At 41.9% G+C, this 22,573-nt stretch overlaps 1 protein-coding gene across 1 annotated transcript in view; it reads left to right on the top strand.

The window, feature by feature from the left end:
* The window catches only part of suco (SUN domain containing ossification factor), a 37,564-nt gene that overhangs the window by 7,737 nt on the left and 7,254 nt on the right, over nt 1-22,573 (top strand). Inside the window, 17 exon segments of the mRNA XM_063891216.1 lie at nt 8,556-8,673; nt 10,148-10,249; nt 10,723-10,771; nt 10,774-11,056; nt 11,799-11,939; nt 12,255-12,462; nt 13,712-13,823; nt 14,201-14,328; nt 14,577-14,644; nt 14,745-14,852; nt 15,752-15,857; nt 17,440-17,460; nt 17,752-17,807; nt 18,604-18,695; nt 19,055-19,120; nt 20,099-20,182; nt 22,416-22,500. Coding sequence (XP_063747286.1) covers nt 8,556-8,673; nt 10,148-10,249; nt 10,723-10,771; nt 10,774-11,056; nt 11,799-11,939; nt 12,255-12,462; nt 13,712-13,823; nt 14,201-14,328; nt 14,577-14,644; nt 14,745-14,852; nt 15,752-15,857; nt 17,440-17,460; nt 17,752-17,807; nt 18,604-18,695; nt 19,055-19,120; nt 20,099-20,182; nt 22,416-22,500 — 1,827 coding nt within the window.

Genomic DNA, 22,573 nt, shown 5'->3' with positions numbered 1-22,573 from the left:
AAGATGGTTTGAAGGTATTTACATTTTTATGTAATTACTGTACGACCCGAGTCCTTCATTTAGAAAATCTAAACACAATGCTCTTTACTTGGTTGTATTCTCTTACTTCTAATTGTTTAAAGAAAAAAAGAAATATGTACAGACAGCTTTAGAGAAATCTCAACTATTTATTTTCTCCAAACTCTTATTTGCATTTGCAAGACAGTTTATTCACGGTGTATTCAAATCCTTTCTGCCAGTCAAGTCTTAAGGCTTTCATCCGGACCTTAACAGTATACATAATGTTGTATGTACCTGACTTGGTGAGGTTTAAATGATCTACATGGTTGCATCAGTGATTTGGTGGATAACACAGGGATCTTTTTTGTTATGTTTCTGGAGGAAAATGTCCTAAATGTCAGCAGGTTGCAGGCATGTTAGGTGAACGTTACCCTACAATAGCAGCAGTCTTTCCCCAACCAGGTGACTTGGCCTATTCGGTGCTACAGTCAGGCTCCCAAATAGAGGTGTGTCTGTTTGCTCACACTACAGCCATTTAAAAAGGCTCCTGAGCACATTTTGAAGGATTTGCTTGCGTCACAGAGCCAATAGAGGCGAAGAAGGGTCCTTACAGATTAAAGAGGTAAACAGGCTTGCATGACACCCGTCCGTAGCTTTTCATTTTATTAGATGATGGTTTAAGTAATTATCTAGCTGTAAGTGGTGTCACTCTACCAGGAACTACTGTGCCTGTGCCAGAGCGTTTATTTGGCATGGAATTTTTACAGGAATAATAAGGAAGCGACCAATCAAGTTTTCTGTGACCTGCTCTTTGGCACTTTGCTTTTACTTTGCTAGAACGGAGCTTCTTTAAATCAAGATGATATAAAATCACTAAATACCTGTCGCCTACCATTTATCTGTTTAAAAACAGGTGGTAGGTGATATTTTATGCTTGATTACTGTCACTGGATTGTGTTCAATAATGTATAATAAACACCAGAGGATCCTGGTACATGTCCTCCTTTTTAAATCCTTCTGATCACAACACATCGATCCACTGGTTCTGAAAATGAGTTTGAGTACACATAAAGATCATGTTAACATTTAGCTTATTATGTCTTCGGACTCTTTATCATCGACTTAATGATCTGTTTTTATTTAAATCCAATTGTTACGGTCAACTTTTAACAAACTGTTTTGGTTTACTGACTTTTTTTGTTTGTTTGATGTCTTCTACATTATTTTCAGCTCTTCAGCGGTGATGGGTTTGCCATTTTAAGACTATGGAGTCTTTCTTGTAAAGATCATTGGTTTTATGACCTGCCACTTTCATTTACATTTCAAAATTCTTCTTTAAAAATAGAAAGGAGACATTTTTCTACATTAGCGTGAGTTTAGTCACTTGAAACATGCCTGATCACACTGTAGTTTCTCTGGTCACAAACATATGTAGTTGACATAAGTCATGGAGAATGCAACATGTTGTCACATGGTGACTTCAGGTAAGGTGGAGGATTTTCCAGTTCTGTTGGTTCTCCATCATCTCTGACACCAGCAGTGGCTGTGATGTCTTGGCAGGTGCAGCTGCTTATACTTTTTTTTTTACGTATCTTTGACTTGCAGAGACACAACTAATGGGAGAATGGCCAATCCTGATTTGGATTTTTATTAACGAACCCATTGATTATGTTTCCACAGCTTTACACTTCGCAGCATTGATCTTTATCCTGTCGCTTTCCACTCCCATGGGGAACCCCTACCATATGAGGATACATAACTCTCCTAAATTCTAGAGGAAGCAGAAATTGAAAAGCAAGATTATTTACTTTTAAGGCTACAGGGCGGACCAAAGAAAACATCACAAGGATTCCCTTGACCCCGCTGTTTGTTGATGGAACTTCCATAACTGGAGTCTCTCAAAACAAGCTTCTCTTTGGTGATGATTGGTTAGCATTGTATGCAAACAGCTAGAGGGCATGATACTGTGCCTTCAGTTAGGGCTGGGCGATATATCGATATTTGAAAAATATAGATATTTTTTCAAACGAGATATAGAACGAGACACTATCAACATCGATATAGTTTTGTTTTCGTTGAAAGTACAGCACATTTTTTTCAAATAATAGCCCGTTTGAGCAGCGCCTGGCACTGCTTCTCTCTCTGCTGCTCTGCGTCCAGCTCTCACACACACACACACACACACACACACACACACACACACACACACACACACACACACACACACACACACACACACACACACACACACACACACTCTGCCCTGGCTTCCCGCCCACGTCGCGTTTTTAAATACCCAACAGCGCGAAATATGGCGTCCCACCAAAATGTCAATCTTGGCGCAGAACTGGTATGTAAGCGAAACACAAATGGATCAGTAATTTGGAAATGGTTTGGTTACAAGGTGTCTGAGTTACAGCAACAGGTGATCTGTAGAGAGCGCTTAAAATCGGTCGCAGGCTGGAAATGAAAGCACACAGCAGCGTGAGCGGCACGAGTTGGAGCGCGGAAACTCTCGTGTTATTGCGTCAACAATATCGATATATATCTTATATTGACATTCTGCTTGAAAATATCGAGATCTGACTTTTGGTCCATATCGCCCAGCCCTACCTTCAGTGTATATAAAGAGGATGCATTTACCTTTTCATTACTGATAAATAACTGAAGGGATACATTTTTTCTGAAGACTGCCTGATAGCTGGTAACCAAATCTTCTACGGTCCAAAACTATTTCAAGCAAAAGGATGAGGAAAAGAATCAGATGTATTAAAGTATGAGGAATTTGAAGCAGTCAGCAAAACATCTGGCATTGACTTTTCATTTCTGAATATGTGCTTTGAGTTCGACAGTTTCAGGCAGATGTCAGAGCCTTCATTGTTTTCAAAGAAAATCTTGTCATTCCCCGAGCTGGATTGGCAACAGGAAGAGGAGTTTGGTTTGGACCTACACTCGTCTCTGCTTGAGAACTATTTATGAAGCAATATTCTACAAACTGCTCTTTGTATTTTATTTCCTGACAGTAAAAAGCCTTTGGATACCAGAGCTTAACATCAGGAGTGCTCAACCTTTTTAAAACAAGTGTGTGTGTACTGGTTAGAAAGCTATTTGCCAGTCCAGCCACTCTGTCCTGGCATAGCAGTGGATGCACCAGTAGAGAGGATTATGGAGGATCAGCAAGCTTTACAACAAACTGCTGCTCGACTATTATTCCACGCTACGATGAGAAGGAAAATTAGAACGCATGCGCAAACATGCGTACAAACACGCTCAGTCCTCAAAGACTGGGCTTTTAGGCTCTGCCCCCATTTTTGCTCTAAACTGTGACGACATGTTTTTGTCTGCCTGGCTGATGCACTGGCCTACTTTTGCCTGTGAGCCCTGGCACACCTCCCTGCCCCACAATCCACCTCTGCCTACATGGACCCTACATTCCAGTACTCATAATACAATACTTTTTAGTATGCCAGGAAAATGATTAAATTTGTCCGATTACATTATATTTCAAACCAACTACGGCCAGATCCCAGTATTTCCTTCTGCGTCCGCATGCTTCTCTGGCTGCCCTGACCCGCAATGTGCGTGTGTGTGTGCTTGTTTGCTCAGACTAAGCATGTGATTTGACTGATCAGTTTATATGAAAACCTTAACCAACTCGCTCCAGCATCCTCTTTTGCATTACTTGCGTTACCCGGCTCACAGCTCCGCGCACTGTATATTAAGAACAAGCTGAACTGCGAAAAACATCACAAGACTCTGCCGTTGGAAAGATGAGAGACACACTGAGTTAATAAGAATGAAGACCATTATGCATGGATGCACTTTAGTCATTTGTCTTCTCCCTTACCTGACACCTTTTATTTAAATTTTTCCTCTGCTTGTCGCAGCAGTGGATACAATGACATAGATATTTACTTTAATTTAAGGTGTGTGTGTGTGTGTGTGTGTGTGTGTGTGTGTGTGTGTGTGTGTGTGTGTGTGTGTGTGTGTGTGTGTCTGTGTGTCTGTGTCTGTGTCTGTGTGTCTGTGTCTGAGACTTAGGCCAAGATGGGACAGCAGCAACTAATCTTCCCAGGCCCTGTGTATATATACTTTGAGTGTTGCTGGGTCATGCTACTAGAAAGATCAGTGTCATGAGAGGGCACAGTGACTAACGCTATCGAACATTCAATGTGAAGAATACATTATGACGAGGAGAGAAGGAGCAGGACCCACCAAGATTAAAGGGAGCAGAAATTCACACACGTTGTCATCTTCGACACCTCTGCAAATGTTGTGTCACCAGGCGACACCGTGCCTGAGAAGAGATCAGAGCGTGGTTTGCATGCCATGCAGCTGCTGATAACATTTGATCGCTGCTGGCAGATAAATCCATCCGCAGCGCGTTGTCTCTGCATGACTTTCCGCTCTGTGTCAACACAGTCTGTTGGTACGGTGCCGTTTTTACCATGTCTATTGGTTGTGAATGGTACATAAGCAAACAGGAAATATCAGAGGATTTGGCTGTTCGGAACCAGCGGAGACGATGCATTAGCTAGCTGTCTGTGTGCATCTGTGGAAAAACTGCTTTGCTTTAGTAGTGTTATTGTGCAGCTAAAGTCAGTTTGAAAGTCAAAAGTTATGGCAAAGCTTGTGTAACAGTGTCCCCTGGCACTCACTACAACACGTTTCTGTAATGGTTACCTAACAGGAGCCTTACTACAGTTATGATCCTTGGTTGTTGCCTCGTCATTCACTTATTTTTTCCAATACCTGACTGGTTGCCTCCATATCACATTGAACTTGAAACGGACCTTATTGTTTAGATTATTTCCCCTCAACCTGGCAATTAATTCATGTTCCACAAAATGCTTTTTCTAGTTTTACAGCGACTGTAACCTGGGCTGTTTCCTTCCTCTTCAGCACTTGTATACATTTTACAAAGCGAGTGAGCTGTGTTGTAGCTATAGAAAAATAATGACAGGGTGAAAGACTTCTTTAAACCCCCTAGGTGCTTCAGAAGTGGGACAGGAAATGGGGATAGTGAGAGAATGAGGAAGAGTGTATAGGCAGGCTGCTGACTCATTAGTCTTGCCTCAGGCTCTTCCGTCGTTAACTTGGCATTGACCCCAGAACTAATATGTATCCTACAGTATAAAACACACTGGAACATGCTATAGTTTTCAGTGGTTTCTGCATTTGTAGGTCATGCATTCCCTCTCCCACTGTTGCAGTATATTTGAAACAAAACTAGGTCACAGCACGACCCCGAAGGAAACCCTTCCTCACCTCTTGCTTTATTCCGCTAACCTTGGAATGACAACACCGAGCAACATAACATCTCCATGAATGAATAGAAAGACCTGAGTGGGGGCGGCACAAACACTATTGACACTTGTTTCACAGTTTGAGGTTTGATCCACACATAGCTCTAAATGTTCCTGAATTTCTTAACTTGTTATAATGTGTGTAATTGATGGAAACACTCTGTGACGTGGCAGGTTGCAGGTAAACATTGGATCAATGAGTCACATTGCATAATCATCACGGAGGTTTATACAGGATTGTTTACTCTGTGACGGGCTTAGTTAAACCTGCACTCTGGTACCTGAACTGTTTGGCATCTAGGTGTGTTGACACAAGTGTGGACTTTTCCGAGTGATTGAAGTTATTTTCATAACACGATAAGTTTGGGAAAATAAACAAAGGTTATTGACAGCATCTGTAAATACACTTTTAAGGACAAGTTTTTACAACATTTAGAGAATTCCATGAGTTATTTGCCGTTTAATGCGTTTGTCTGAAACTAGACTTGCTTTTTTCAGAGAATATTCAGGAACAAAAGAGGCCTTGATATGAAATAAGCATATCATCCCTTATCAACATATTCAGAGCATAGCAGACAATGTGAGGCTTTAAAAAATGTGTAAACAATTCTAAGACTTTGTGGCATCTTGGGTAAAGATGCCAGCAGTGATATTTGGAAGGCTTTAGGAGTAAACATCATGCAAACATTCAACAGAGATCCACACAAGTCACCCTGTGAGCTCCTTAGAGAAACAAAGGACTAAACAAAGAGTGATGAAATCTTGCGTGTAGGGTCTTGTGGGGAACAAATATAGATTTAAAAAGAAAAGCCAGCTGCACCCACTTAGGCTGTTATAACCTCTGGGTGTTGTCTGACATTATTTTGCCTGGAGGGGGCAAAAAGTGGCTCTGACTGGGTAAAACAAACCAAAAACCATTAACAGTAATTAGGGCTTTGTTACATTTTCATCGAGTCAAAAACAGTATTGCTTTGATATGTTTTTTCACTACAAAAGCAACAAGTTATTCCAGAGAACATGTTTGTTTCCTTGTGTCCTTGAATTTTACTATCATTTTCTTTTCAATAGCCTGTTGCATAATAATCTTCAGTAAAATATGTGGAACATGTCCTCGCTGTATGCACTGAGTGTTGGTAGTTGAGTGAAGGGGACAGAGGAGTCACTTGAAACGCAACGCAACATAGTTTGAAGCTATGGATCTAAGTTTAGCCAGGAGCCTATATTAGCCGTCTGTACGGTACCCGGCTCTCAGGTTTCCTTCCCTTGCGTTGTGGCCCTTCCCAGGCCTTTTTGGGAAAGAATATGTGAGGGGCTAACTCATATAGGAACAGGCGCACGTGGTTCATCAGCAGGGATCCGAAACAACAACAACTACGGTAAATGTCACGTCTTGGTGTCAGTCAGCTGTCCCTCAACACAGGCCATTTGAATTCAGACAAAGATACCTCCATCATGGAGATATCTCCTCCCAACAAGGTTCTACAGTCTTTAACACAACAGAGCAGAAGGATGTGGTTTTTCAGTAACTGTTTGAAAACTAGTTTCTGAAAACTCCAATTAATTTGGTAAATGACATGTCGACTTTAGGAGAAGAAGCTTCAATATTGTCTCACCTAGTTGATATTTGCAAATGCTTCTGATTGGGTACAGAGCCCACTTTGAATAAGATCCCCAGAAAATGAAGTCTCATTTGGGTGTTTTTCACAGGGATGCAGAACCGCTGTGAGTGACAGGACTCCGACGTGCACAGATGGTTGTCTCTGTGTGATTGTGAATGTGAGCTCATTGCGCATCTCTTCTCCTGACAGCCAGGCTGACAGGGTGCTAACATGACTGTCCATGTGTCCCACTCTCCCCTGACATCGATATTTGACCGCTCAAGGGGACCTGCTCCAGTTTCCGAATCACATGGTGTTGGTCTGAGCGCTGCGTCTTTGTGCCTCTTGTCCCTGATGGAAAGTGTTGTCACGCTCCGGGTTAGATTTTGCATTAGCCTCACCACAATGAGCGCTTTCCTTCAGGTTTAAACAAATCTAGGATGCACATGCCAGTGCCTCTGGTTCCCCATAATAGGTGTTAGCGAGGTATTTGATCTGATGAAGTAGTTTAACATGTTGGGGGTCCAGTTTTGGTAGTGCTTGCCTAACTCGGTGTGTGAGAAGGTCTTTGTTGGATGCTGCTGCTACCTAATCAATACTCATTGTCTTTTTAAAGTCTAAAGAATTTAAGCACTGGTATCGTTTGTTGGTGAGGTTTGGGATAACCCTATTTACATCATCGCATGTGTAACATGTTAGGACAGACCTCTGCTTTCTACTCTCTATTTTCTTCACTTCATTTCTCTCTACTGATAAGGACACCAACTGGCCAACTTTTTTTCCTATTGCACTCTTTGTCCTGAGGCCCCTGGTAATAACGTGCATATCACTCATAAGTCCTGTATTGAAAATATGCTTTTACAGTAGCCCCACTGTCTGGCTGAATGTAGGTTAGCCTGTTAGTCTTCTCTGTGTCTGCCCTGTTGGCCTTGAGCTCACTGCAGGTGAAGAGCTGTGTTGTTTTGCTACCATTCAAGCATAATTGAGGGGACAGTGAAACAGGCGCTAGGTGTGCAAAAGAGGTTGAAATGAAACTCGTGCACACATAGGTTGTCCTGTTGACATAAGCTTGGGGTGAAAAGGAATAAGAAGGACGAAGAAGAGTCGACTGGTTCAAAGAATTCTGCAGTTTGCCTTTAGCAACTTGAAAAACACAAACGAGAAGAACGGAATTTTTTGTTTCCACGTCACTATTCACTGTCTCCCTTTGTCTTAATCTCTGACTCCTTGTAGAACACATTTTAATGTCCATCCTTAGGGTTTGTCTGTGTCTCTTTTGTGAATCTCTGTTCCTTGTGCTGAGTCAGCCTCTTTTGCTCTACTGCACTCACAGTATTTTCTTTTCCTGTGCCAAAAACGCTTGTCAGTTGTGCTCCCCCCTAGGGAAGGAAGTGCTCTCACTGCGGAGGATGGGATGTAGTATAGCCGTCATAATCGCCCAATTATTAAAAGTTATTGTGCGGATCTTCTGATATTCGTTGTAAACTCATACCGTGATGTGGAAATAGCAACAGGTTGATGCAAGCCTTTCATTCTGCTATTTTGTCATTGTTTTTTGACCTACTTGTACTATAACCGGCATTGTTCACACCTCTTTGATTGAGATAACTTTGCATTGCGCTAACACTTTATTTCCCTGTTTTTGTTTCAGGTACCCCAGTCAATATGTGTATTGTTCAGAGCAGAGCTTGTCTGACCCTGGTCAGTCCGCGGGGGACAACAAAAACCTGGAGGGGCAGGAGCCGGAGCAGGACTCCATGCAACTCAAGGTGTGTTGAGTTATTTTGCGCAAAAACACATTTAGGAACTGCTTTTAAAACAGCTTTAATACCATATGTGCATATTTCATATTCCAACCCTCGCATACTGTAGAGACACAGATTGTTTGAGTAAAAAAACCTAAGAAATAACATCATTATTTTAATATATTTTTCTATTTAATAAAGAGTGATGAAGTGAGAATGATAATCCCCTCTAATATCACGAGTCATATAGCAAAGGCAACATAATATCAGTCAAAATAATTGCAATTACATATTTTCTGCTAATTCTACTGCAGTGTGGAAAATGGATGAATTAATATGTGGTTATAATTGCTGATTAATCCTGCAAGGCTGGCTGTGGGACAGAGAGCAGTATTATTAGGCTCACTGCTCGTGCTGAAATGTATGAGTTAGCAGAAGAGCCAGAGGACAGCGGTGGGAGTTGGGTCATGCACTTCAGTGACCTGCTAACCCCTGTCGTAACGTAGCAGGCATGAGAAGGAGTAGCTGTACTGGATTGGTGTGAATGGTCAGAGGTGGTCCTGGATTATAGGGGCTGAGGATGGGGCGAGGGTGTTTCGTAAATCTTCGCTGCTGCCACCAATAGGGGCGTGACTGCAGAAGAAAAACAACATATCAGTCGCTTGGCTTTATCTCTCTACCTTCCAACTGATAATCTCGTTGATGTGACTGTATAGGGCTGAACATCATGTATAGAACATGAAGATTAGAGAGTTTTCCGGGTAAAAAGTAACTTAGAAAGTAGGACATTGTCAAGGCTTGTCTGTGTAATGAGTCAGAGAGGTGAGGTGGTGAAATAGGTCAGGACTTGGTCCGTGGGGTTAAAGTTCAGAGTTGACCAAGCTTCTTCAACTCCATGCTTCATTTGTCCTTTGTGCAACTGTAGTGATTGATGTTCAAGACTAATCAATCTTCAGTGTGGACGTTATTCGTCTGTCGTGAAATGATCTGGGATGAATTTGGTTGGGTTTGAGTTGAATATGTGATCCCCTCAGCTCTCCGGAATGGGCCCTTAAAGCTGTGTGTGTCTGGTCATTTGCATGAGTATTGGAATGAATGATAATTTGTGGAAGTGAGTGTGTTTTGTTGTGCATGTGTGAGCACAGAAGAAGGAGGGTCATTGTTAGGGGTCCCGCAACAAACAGGCGAGCCAGGGCAGTTCGACAGGCCTGGCAGTCTGTCATTGGTGTTATAACACGGTCTTTGTCCGTCCACAAAAGGCTTTTTCAGGACCTGAGATGCAAAGACCTTTTGCAGTTGACATTTTCACAGAAGATTCATTTTTTTTATAATCAAACATAATCCATCGGTACTGTCTTGCAGAGTTTGAATTGTTTTCCTGAAGCCGGCTCCACTTTAAGCAAATATTATTTCTTCTCTTTAAACTGCTTTGTCAACCAGAGGAGTTCCTTTTCAAGAAAGGGAAGTGTGTAATGTTTTTAATTTCTCTTCTACCTAGGTGTTGGAAGAATGGACGACACATACATCATATGAAATTGGACTAGAGACAGAGAGAGCAGTTCTAGAGAAGCTGTCAACACACAATGAACAGCAAGAACAGGTAATATATTGTGTACCATTTGTTGAAGGGTCTCAAAACCACTGTAGGGCCAGGCAATAATGACAAAATAAGCATTAAAACACACAGGAGAACCAGGATGGTGCAAATCCTTAACTAGCATTTATTTCTAAAGAAACATGAATGGAGATCAGAGTATTTAAGCTGTTATTCAAGCAAAAAGTAGACAAGCAAATGTTATTTTCTTCATTGCTGCCTACTTACAAAGGATGGTTGTCTATTGTATTCACAACCTACACATTGGACAACACACAGCAACAATGGGAAGGGGAAAAAAGGAAATTATGAAACAAGTTGGTTGTAGTTATGTCCACTTATGGCCTTTATGGCCACTTATAGTGTTTGCCTCCAATTTTACCAGTTGAAAAATCATAATATTTTGACCTATACATGTGCCATATAAGTATGGTGGAAAAATCTTATTAATATGAATGTTTTGTCTTTCCTCTCCCCAGACTGTGAATCCTCTGGAGGCTGAGGTGGAGGAGACCAAGTTGAATCCAGAGTCAATACTGTACTTGTTGCTCTTGAGCCAGAACCCCACCCAGACCCCGTGGCTGATGTGGAGCTACAGACTGAAACCAAGGACAATGCACAGGAAGTCCCTCTGTCCTCCACACCAGAACCAGTTCCAGCACAGGGCCAAGTGTCTCCCGATGTCCCGGCCCCGGCAGAGACCATCAGTGACGCACCGGCTGCACAACCCAACACGGACTCGCAACCAGCCACATCCCCAGATGAAGCTGAAAACACACCTACCTCACAGAGTGCCGGCCAGACCCACACAGGGTAAGCTCAGATTCACTTCTTCAGTGCAGAGAGCGTTCCCTGGCATTAGAAGTTGGCTTTAACCACAGACAAGTAACATCGAGAACTAAAACTAGAACAAACGTGTTGCTTTCAAGATGGTTCAAGCCAATTTCAACCCAATGTTGGTACAATGAAGTGAAACTGTTTCCGTTGCACCTTTGCTTTAATGTGCGTTGGTTTACTTCTGTTCCTTCAGTTTTTATCTTAGTTATTTGTTTTTTTATGTATTATTTTATGATAATGATCTCAAACTGAAAGCAAAGAGAGCTGGTCTGACAGCCTGGACATTTGAAAGGCACTTCAAGGAATTGGTGACAAGCGTCGAGAAGTTACAGACCCCAGTTAAGGACCCCAACCTACACAGGGAAATTGTGTCTAATGGACAACGGTGGACATTGTGGAAAATCAGCTGTGTGGACAGGGAACTTTGGCCAAGAAAATTCTGAATATCCCCTGCATCCGTCCGGTGAACGTTTGTGATTCAACTCCTCTCCAAGGAACATCAGGACATTCTAAGAAGGACACATCAACGGCCCCTCCACCGTTCTCGCCATCCCTTTTGTCCTTCCTATTCTCTCTCTGCTCTCTCCCTACGCTCTGTGTCCTTTTATCTCCTCTTCCTCGTCCCCTTCCCTTCCTCTCTCTCACGCCCCATCTTCCCCTCTCTACCCTCCCCCTTGTGAGGAGGTGTGGTAAACGCCATGTCCTTTCTTTCCCTCAGTGCTGTGCGGGTTGCCAGTGCAGGAGATGAACTCCCAGTAGACAACTTTGTCTTTGCGGAGCACTCTGATTCACAGTGCAGGGTCATTCTCCCCCAACTGGCAACCTGTGAAAACTCCCCTTTTGGCAGTCCTCTCTTAAGGTGAGTTTTTAACCAGGAAGCCAATCAAAGCGCAGAGACAGGTAATCAAGCTACACCTCTCTGCTGTACGCAACCGTCGACCGCTGGCCTTGCTCTCCGCTCACTTCTGCTTTTTTTATTATCTCCTTTTCCATCGTTTTGCCTGCGCACAACCAAGGACTGTCAATTCTGAGAAATAAACTGAATACCTATAACGTTTTGCATTGATGTATTGCTGAGTACTTACTTGTGTTCTCAACCTTTCTTCTCCTTATTCCTCCTCCCTCCATTACCATCTCTTCCCTCCACCTCATCGGCCCCGTGTCTGTAATGTAGTGTGGATGAGACCGGCCTAGAGAACCAGCAGCCGGACCACAGCCAAAGCTCTGGTTCTGAAGCCGAGGTCCAGTCTACTCCGGGCCCTGTGGACCAGGAACAACAACAACAACAACAGCAGCAGCAGCAACAAGAGGCACAGGAGCTGGAGGAGGAGCTGACTGATTTGGACCAGGAGGGCAACGCTTCTCAACACAATGAACCCCAGGTCAGCAGCTTGTGGTTTCTGATGTATTATACATTTAAACAGAGAAACATCCAACATCCAAGGCTTTAAGTTAAAACTAAATGCAAGATAATAAACAGTTGGAGCTTTATTTACAAGCAGAACAACCCCGATATCTTCATGAACGCAGGAAATTCTACTGTTCCTACGAGTCTCGGTGCAGGTTTGATTGTGGATCTTTTCCGTAAGCGTGGGCAAAGACAAAACAGTGCTGCAGGGTTCGTCATGGAAGATGTGACTAATGCATCCTAATCAGATAGTGACAGACAGGTGGTGAGAAACCACAGCTTCCTGGGCATCTTGTATCTCCTTCTATTAACTAAAACACCTTAGACTGGTGACATATACGCCATCAAATTTGATCCAAAAACTATTCTGCATGTTAGTTGAATGTCACGGTACATTTGTCAAGTGAGATACAAAGAAAATGAAGAGTGGCCTAAGGATTCTGTTTGTCCTTTTGCATGGTCAGTCCGTTGTCCTCATGCTTTAGGCAAAACAATGACAGTTATAAATATCCAGTGAGCACAGCTGTTTTAGAAAAGGTCAGCTCGTAAATGGTTCAAGCTGCAAATGCAAATGAGTCCACTTGCTTTCAGTCGCTTGTTTTATGGTTGAAGGATAACAAAAGTGGACTGTATCCTGGGGACTTAACCTATTTTGGTTATTGTGGGGTATTTAAGCATTATATTGCTGTTTTGGAATCAAGATCTAGTGAGTAATGTATTAGTGGTTGTAAATGACTCCTGCCAAAGGTGTTTCACTTAAAGAGGCTGTCTAAATTGATTTAAACTTGTAGGATCAGACTTGCTTTTGATGTCCAACATGGTGATTATATAAGCCATTAACATATTATTCACAGCTCAGTGCATCTCAATGGTTGAGCAGCCAGAGGCTAGCTGACTACCATGCGTGTGTGTTCGATGCATGCAATCCTTGCGAATCTGTACTACAAATGGAAGTGCATTAAGTCACAGTGTTCCATGGTTTATTAAACCAATTTTAAATAGTAGATTTACTATTATTACATGCATACATTTTTTTTGCTGTAGGCTCACTGATCCCAGGATACAAACATCAGTCAGATATAGCATTATTAGATTAATTGACAATATGATGTGCTCAAAGTCAAAGCATTTTAAGATATGAGGTGACTGCGGCGATGGAGTTAAACTGTCATTAAAGGCCTGAGTGTGTGATACCACTGTGTGTGTGTGTGTGTGTGTTTCAGGCAGGGCAGGGCAACATTGCCAGAGAGCCTGATCCCCCAGTGCCCCGCAAAGAAGACATTCCCACCTTCGACGAGTGGAAGAAACAAGTCATGGAGGTGGAGAAGGAGAAAAGTATGAGTATAAATGATTAAAACACACATCTAGATACACACTCTCAGCGACTACTGAGTGCAGTGACCCATTACGTTTCTGCTACTCTACTGATGGCATGATGTTAATCTCCCTTTGTTATAATCTACATATCATCTGCTTCTTTGTCCTTCTTGTGACAATTTTTTTATCTACATTTATCATCTCTCTTTTGCTTCCTTCACCCAGTTCTGTTCCTGTCTCTCTCCATCTCTCTTCCTCTTTTCCGCTCTGCCTCTACACGCCATTTGTGGCAGAGCGTGTCTTTTATGGGTGTTGCGTAACCTCTCTACTTGTTCCTCTCGGGCAACACTTTCAGGGTTTTGTAATGTGCCTAATGTTACACTCCCTCTGCCCAGGTCAGTCTCTCCATACCTCAAGCAGCGGCAGCCCCCATCCAGTGAAGAAGGTCCAGAAAAACTTCAAGAATAACTACGCCTCTGTGGAGTGTGGGGCCAAGATACTCTCAGCAAACAACGAGGCCAAGGTTAAAGACGCTTCTTTGTCATATTTTGTCTGCACACAAACACATACACTACTCAGCTGAAAATACAGACCGACCTTCTGTCATCAGCAGTTTAACATTTAAGAGAGGAATGAAAGCTTAACATGGGATAGATGTTTGGTTTGAGATGGAATACTTTGTCTGACTGTTATTTATTAACTAAATTAATTAAACTAGTGATGATGGTTGATGCTGATTGTATCCCTCTTTTTCTTCTTTCTCATGTTCAGAGTACTTCAGCTATTCTCATGGAGAATATGGATCTTTACATGCTAAATCCATGCAGCAACAAAATCTGGTGAGTGCACAAACACACCCTACAGATACATAAACAAAGACTCGAGATGTTTCACGTCATTTTAATGTATAATTAACATTCTGCATTTACCTCTCTACAGGTTTGTGATAGAGCTCTGTGAGCCCATTCAAGTCAAGCAGCTGGACATTGCTAACTTTGAGCTCTTCTCTTCAACACCTAAAGACTTTTTGGTTTCCATCAGTGACAGGTAAACTCACACAGTCCAATTTCAACTTAAAATTGATTGACATATTATATGATATGTTTTACTGTGTCATTCATAGTGCATCATCCTTAGCAGTTGAGTATCGCATGTAGTGGCAGGGTTTGTTGAAGAAAAGGTAGAAGGAAGCAGCTGGTCAGTACCTGTGATTCAAGACAATTTGGTTTGAATTTCACAATATCACACGTTTTGCCTCATGAGGCGTAACAATCTACAACCATCCCTCTCCTGGGACGGAAGGACATGCAATAGATGCATAATATAGAGAACATAATACAATTATAACATAGACAATTAAGGATGGGTTATAAAATGTATATGGAGAACAATTCTAATCATTGCTACACATGGACGGACACTTCTAACCCAGTTAGTTTAATGTACAAGTCAAAATGAGTACAAATTGTATTATTTAAACTGCACCAAAGCCATTGGAATTTCAGTATTCTATAATGGTGTAAATCCCATGGCTACCAAGTCTTTTTAGTGGCATAGGTTGATTTTGAATTTGATGGGTGGGACAAAATATTCAGTTAAAGGGGTCCCTTGTTGTGATTGTGGAACTAGCCTGCTTCCCTCCTTCTTAAACAACACCATATAAAAACACACAGGACTGGTAAAAATCTTCTTCTTCCTCCTGTATGATCAGCTTTCACTTGAAGGCTGGGAGAGCTGGTTTTGTCTGCCTTTTGGATTCTACCGTCAGGATTTATTTACAGCATCATCAACTCATAAATGACTCCCTCTGGCAAACAGAGACAGACAGACATCGAGTCACATTTACGCCCAGTCTTTAAGAGAACATGCCCAATTGTGATTGAATAACCCTGTAGCCCTTAAAACACACACACACACATCTTACTCTCCTCTTGTTCTGTCTGCAGATATCCTACCAACAAGTGGGTAAAACTAGGTACTTTTCATGGCCGCGATGAGCGCATAGTCCAGAGCTTTCCACTGGATGAGCAGCTTTATGCTAAATATGTGAAGGTAATACATTTTTCTTCTTTCTGCTATGATATGCCACATATGCGTCTAAATAAGAGAAACAGTAAACAATGACTTAATTCACGCTCTGTAGGAAAATTATGCTCTTTGTTAATGAATACACACATTCATGCACATGTTTGTTGAGCTCAGGCGACCCTCTTATGACTTCATGGTAAGTTAGCCATGCCGTAAGCACTGCTGTCAACCCCTCCCTCTATTGTATGAGGTCATGTGAATGTGTGCATGACTGAGGGGGTGTATCCATGACAAAGTGTCACTTGTAAGAACTAAAGGGCAGATTGGGCAGATACTCAGTAATATTGGGTTGGTTTTATATTTGAGATTTGGGTGTCACAACCCATCGGGCCAAGTTAGTCCACACCTGCCAGTCTTCATATTGAATCATCAGTGTGTGACATAAACAGATTACAGTTTGCTTAAGTTACTTATAGTTGTTTTCATTAAGAGGAATTAAAACACTAGTCATTTTTAGCATCTTTACATCCACAATTTCACTCCAAAATACCCGTTAACGTGCCGTGTCTGTGCTTTTCTGATCTGTCTCTCCCCTCACACTTGTACCCTGTATGTTGCTCACTTTATATTCCCTTTAATTTCAACGAAACAGTTCAAAGTCAAACTCCAGATGTCCATATATATATATATATATATATATATATATCTATCAGACACAATTTGACAGTAGTGCATGTAGGTCTTTAGTGCAAATAATTCTTAGTGCAAAGTACATTTTCAGTAGCAGCAGAGAATAGAAAGTGACTGGTGCTGGATGAGGGGAGGGTGTGTGAGGGAGGGGGATTAATGTCCTGGTACATTTCAATTGAGGCAGTGGGGAAAGGTGGGTGGGAGGGAGGGTAGAGAGGTCAGGGGAGAGATAGGAGAGAGGGCAGAGGGAGATGAGAGAGGGGGAGCGGGAGGAGAGAGAAAGAGAGAGAGAGGTAGATAGAGCGAGAGAGAGACAAGCATCCTGACCGCCTGGTGGAGGTCGAGCAGAGGCTGCGGAATCTTCTCCCTGAAGGCAGGAAGCTGAAGAGGCTGTTGGGTGGGTGGGTGGGTGGGGTCACCCGCAATGCAAAGTGCTTTGCGGGTGAGGCGGGTGCTGCAGATGTCCTGTAGTGTTGTAGTTGATTAATGCTCGGATGATTATCCTTTGTATGTGGTTTGGGTTTTATGTGTGATTCACATGCTCTATCATGAAATAATTGTGCTTTCCATGCATAACTTGATTTAGACAGTTTCAGGATTATCTGTTTTGCTTTACTCCGCTGATCTAAGCAGCTGTAAACTTCTTTGTCTGATGTTTTACCTCCTGTCCTGAGCGTCTCTGTCCCTGTCTCGCTCGTTCTTCTTTCCTACTGCTCGTTAGAAACCTCTTTCTAATACCTTGCCTGTGGACTGTTACAGAAAAATGAGTGTGTACCAGCAGTGTGTTTTGTCTCATGATAGCCAGACTGTAAGCAAAATGCTTGACTTGCTTGTAGCTTGAATCAGTCTTTACTGATTTCTTTCTCTTTGTTTTATTCCTCTCACCTGTCCTTCTCCTGTCTTCCTCTCGCATCAGATGTTCATCAAGTACATAAAGGTTAGCACTCTTCTCTATCTGTCAGAGGTTGCACTGTGCTGTATAATGCACTCTTGTAATGGTCATACACTGTAATGGGTGAGCTTGGGCAGAGGATCCTCTATAATGCATGTGATGGATATTAAGCGTATAGAACATGCACATAAAATATTGTCAACGCTTGGCAATTTCAGTATTTATGTTCACATAGTTGGTGGGTTTTGGGTTAATGGAGTGGGCACACATACATTATTGACATTGTTACTTGTGATCGATACTTTTAATTCAACCGATTATCCACTTTCCCTGCAGGTTGAACTGCTCTCCCACTTTGGATCAGAGCACTTCTGTCCACTCAGTCTCATTAGGTAAGACAGTCAATAGGTTCCCGTCTATTTTCCACTCTTGAATATAAATTGGCATGATGTAATACAAAGTTAAAGGTCTTAAACACTTCAAACTATGAAGTATGGGTACAGCTGAAGCTGAAGAGAAAACATTACCTTTACTGCGCTTTGTTTTTGAGAGCACACAAACACTGGGCATAAACAGGAAATGGTTTGTAAACCACTTGGAACCACTCACTTCTTTATTTTGACAGAAGCAACAATCCACTTTTCACAAAGTCACTTGACTTTGATTTTACACTGGGGGAAAATATACCGTAGACAATGCTTTGGTGTTTCTTTTTTTATCCCGAAGAATGCCTCCTCTGTTGTTCACTATGAAAGTGATCAATATTAGATTATAGAAAAAATGTAGTTGATCTTTTGATCACTCTTTTATTCTCTCCCTCTCTTAGTGGTTGTTTGGTTTGCTACACGTTACCGGTCAATGTGTTTTACCTGTTTTGCTCCAAAGTTCAAACCTTCTAGAACAGACAGCTTATCTCACAAACACACATGCGCACGTATATATCTACATGTCTCTCCCAGATCCTCAGGGTCGTCGGGGCTTGTTCTGACGGCACTGCTGTTGGGGTTAAAAGGGGCTGTAAAACAATAAACCTACTAGAGATTACACTTTTTCTAACATCTTTTTCAAATCTGATCAAAGCAACTTGTTTTTTTTAAAGCTTTAGCCAACTGTTTAACACTTTAAACATTAACCTATTTCTGTAGGTAGGCTTGTTTGTGTAACAGTGTGTGCGGGTGTTTTGTGTAGGGTGTTTGGTACCAGCATGGTGGAGGAGTATGAAGAGATTGCAGATTCCCAGTATCCCTCAGAGAGGCTGGAGTATTTGGATGAAGACTTTGGTAAGATGCCGGTGACCTGTTATTTCTTTTAACTTAGCTAATGGAGGAATGGACTTCTAACAATAACATTTAAAGCCGCCTCACCTGGCAGCACAATGCACTACCCTACAAAAGACCTGGAGAAGAGAGTCAAATTACATTACTGCTCTCTAACTAAGTGCCCAAGTAACTGAAGCTGAAGTTAACTATAAATATCAGTAGAGAGTTCCCCCTAGAGTTGACCCCCTAGTTCTTGCAATGTTTGTGATATGTCGTTGTAAAATTCCTTAAAAGCACAAACTTGTTATTTAGTGTTGAACAATATATATTTTTTGGAGCAAAGTTGCTGAATTTAACCTGCAGTATGTCCTTTTCTTCAGACTATCCACCTGGCTACCAACCTTCAGAGGACAAGGCCTCTAAAAACCTGCTTGGCTCAGCAACCAGTATGTACACACACACAACACGCACACGCACACACACACACACACACACACACGCACACACGGCTATATTAAGAAAGATTAATGTATCGCAAATAAAACCCAACAATATGGTACAAACATATTTAAAAATGGTATGATTCATTGTGTGTTTTATCACCCTTTAACTGTTCCAAACATATTAAAAAAGTAACACCTTACTCAGGAATTTCAAGGACTGGAGGCATGAATATATTTAGAGATTTATAGCTTTTTTTTATTTGGTGAAGGCCAAGAATTTAATTCCTCCTCATTCTGTAACGGGGGGTAGCAGGGTATAATTTGCAGCCTTCATATCTGTAAAACTGAAATCATCTGGTGAAACTGATACTGTAAGTAAAGGAAAATAGGTATGAAAGTATATTTGTTTTGCATCACGTTACTATTCTGGGTGCACAACTCTCGAAGTCGATGGGGTCCCTTCCGCCAGTGTGTTTGCCTAGTTAGATATAGATTCCCTGCACAGTGTTACTTTGGTTTTCTTAACTTAGTTGGTATCACACATGCAGACTGGGGTTTAGACTTTTTTTTTAGACACACACACACACACACACACACACACACACACACACACACACACACGCAAACACACACACACACACACGCAAACACACTGGTGCCCCTCTGTCTCCTGAGCTAAAGGAGTACTAGTCCAGCCCTACACACACATGCTCAACACACAAACCTTCAGTTTGAAAATCCTTAAAAAACCCCAGACAAACTTTTTTTTTTTTCTGTAGCTGGCAGGCTCACAGGGGATCTGAAACAGGGGAAATGAGGACTGAATACATTCTGGAAAGACAGTCATAGATGTAGGGGAATAATGTTAGTAAAGAGGTTTAGAAAAGCTCATGTTTGGCCACAAATCTCTGTTTAAACTTATTAACTAGGAATTTTGTGCGTTTTAAAATAACTCCGTTGTATGTGTGTCTTTTTTTATAGATGCCATCCTAAACATGGTAAACAACATTGCTGCTAATGTGCTGGGAGGCAAGCCGGAGCTGGAAGGGGGAGCAGTAGCAGGAGGTACTCATCTCTCAAACACTTGAAGCTTCTTGTTCCTATTTTCCATCCTGTTCACCTTTCATTTCCACAACTCCCTCGATTTATCTAATTTTCCCTCTGTAGCTCTTCCCATGATGCTATGTAAAATATCTTTCATTATTTGGACTTATTGGCACATTATTGGTTCACATGGTATACAATGTCCTTGAAAAGCTGAACTATACGCATTTATGAAGTGTAGTTTGAAGGGAAAATTGCTGCATTTAAAAGGTTACAAGCCAGAGTATTTAAAGGTCTCTTATGGGTCAAGTGTAACTGCAAAGGTAAAAGTCTGCTGTGCTAGAAGACCTTTACAAGAATAGTTTTCAAAGCTGCATGACAAAAGTAACAGGCTTCATTATAGTTCAAGGGACGAAAGGCCCAACTTTATTAAATTATTGGACAAGCTTCTGTAAATATTCTCTTATTATAAGGCCCTGACATGCATTTGTTGTATTCTGTTTGAACAACCACACCTCAGAACAGTCAATATAAAGTAAAACTGGTTTATCCATGTAAAACCACTGATCGTTTCTCATTTCTCAGAATAGGTTGTTCAGCATGACTCAACAAACTACCGTATTTTCCGGACTACAAGGCGCACCTGAATATTAGCCGCACAAGCAAAAATTAGGGGGAAATCCTGTTTTGTTCATACATTAGCCGCACCGGACTATACGCCGCAGGGTTCAAAGCTTGTGCAAAAAGTAGCGGCTTATAGTCCGGAAATTACGGTACTCGTCTTGCTCTTGCTAATCTAGTCTCTTTTTCGCGCTAATTCGTACGGCACTACTTTGCCTGGCGGACGGACATGTGACCAACATACCACTCTTTTCCCCCGTGACTGTGTGTCTGATCAAATGCCCTTCCGCCAGGCAAAGTAGTGCCGTACAACAGCGGAACAAACCAAAACAAAACCTCTTACGATATCACAAAAATCCTGAAAAATCCATAGAAAAGCCGCACCGGACTATAAGCCGCAGGGTTCAAAGCTTGTGCAAAAAGTAGCGGCTTATAGTCCGGAAATTACAGTAGTTTTTAATGCTGTCAAAAACTTCTCTTTTATATTGCTGTGTCTCCCTGGAAATAGCATATCAAAAGGACTAACAACTTCCCCATAAAGTATTTTGAAAGGCGAAGAAACAGATTTAAATAAATAATGAGAATATTGCAGAACTCTAGTTAGTGGAAACGCTGTTATTCAAAGACCTTTTAAAAGTACACTCAATATAAAACCGCCTCCACTGTTCTTATATTCCTGCACTCATCCTGCTCATACTATCCTTTTTCAGCTGCTCCTTCTTCCCCTCTAACTGCCTGCTTGCCACATGTCTGCCCACATATTGTTTAAATTAACTGCTGCTCAAACTGGGTCATTTCCTCTCCTTCTCTGGTGTGAGCATATGCGTAGCCCTGAATGTCCATTTGTGTGTGAGCTGAGAGTCAGATGTTTATTTGGCTGTCGGCAGGAGGTCTCCAGCAGCGTCTCAGCAGAACTTTGGCTATCTGTGTTTTACTTTTTGGCAGAGGAGCGTGGATTAATTCAGACTGAGGGGGGCCTATGACGCCACAGCCTGCTCCTTGTCCACAGAGAGTTACATCAAAATGACTCTTACTCAGCTTTTCCCCTGATGCATGGAGTTAGAGGGAAAACTCTGCTTTACACACAGATTTTACATCGTGTTTATATTTAGTTTCTGCTCGCAAACAGTTCTGTGAAGATGTGTGTTTCTCTCCTGTAATTAAACTAGTGTCCTATGGAAGGACCAGCTGAGAACACTCGGCCACTTGTTCCAAAAGTAGAGTTGTTGTACTTTGAGCTGCCGCACAAATTAAGTCAACTTGTATTTAATTCAATTTGACACAATTCAATTAATATACAAATGCAATTTGATTTGGGGTCAACCTTTCTTCTATGTTTAGCAGAAAGTGTCTTTGCGGTTCTAGGTATGATTTGGATTTACACCCGCAGGGTAAGCAGAGAGTGTGGGAGAGAGAAGTCTGTTCTAACTGGACTGATCTGGTTCACATTATTTCTGGCTTTCCCAAACATGGGCTTGACAGCCATTCTGTGCAGCGAAAAGGGTCTCTGTTCCACACTCTGCCTCCTGCAGGCTACTAGGATTTGGGAGAAACACTACACTAAAAGTGATATCTTCCTGTGCGCTCTTCCACAGCGATCAAGGGATTAATTGTTGTGTTTTTCTCAATGCAGTTAATACAACAGCAGAGGTGGAGGAAAAGAAGGAGAGCACAGAAGTTGCACCTAAACCAGCTGAGACGCCTCCGGACTCTGCAGTGTAAGACCAATCAACCCTCATGAATTACAAATGATTTTTATGTCACAAAAGGATGAGTTAAAATAAGATTTGA

Source organism: Eleginops maclovinus, chromosome 9 (genome assembly GCF_036324505.1).
Source record: "Eleginops maclovinus isolate JMC-PN-2008 ecotype Puerto Natales chromosome 9, JC_Emac_rtc_rv5, whole genome shotgun sequence".
NCBI classification, from domain to species: domain Eukaryota; kingdom Metazoa; phylum Chordata; class Actinopteri; order Perciformes; family Eleginopidae; genus Eleginops; species Eleginops maclovinus.
This window is presented reverse-complemented; position numbering and strand designations above follow the sequence as displayed.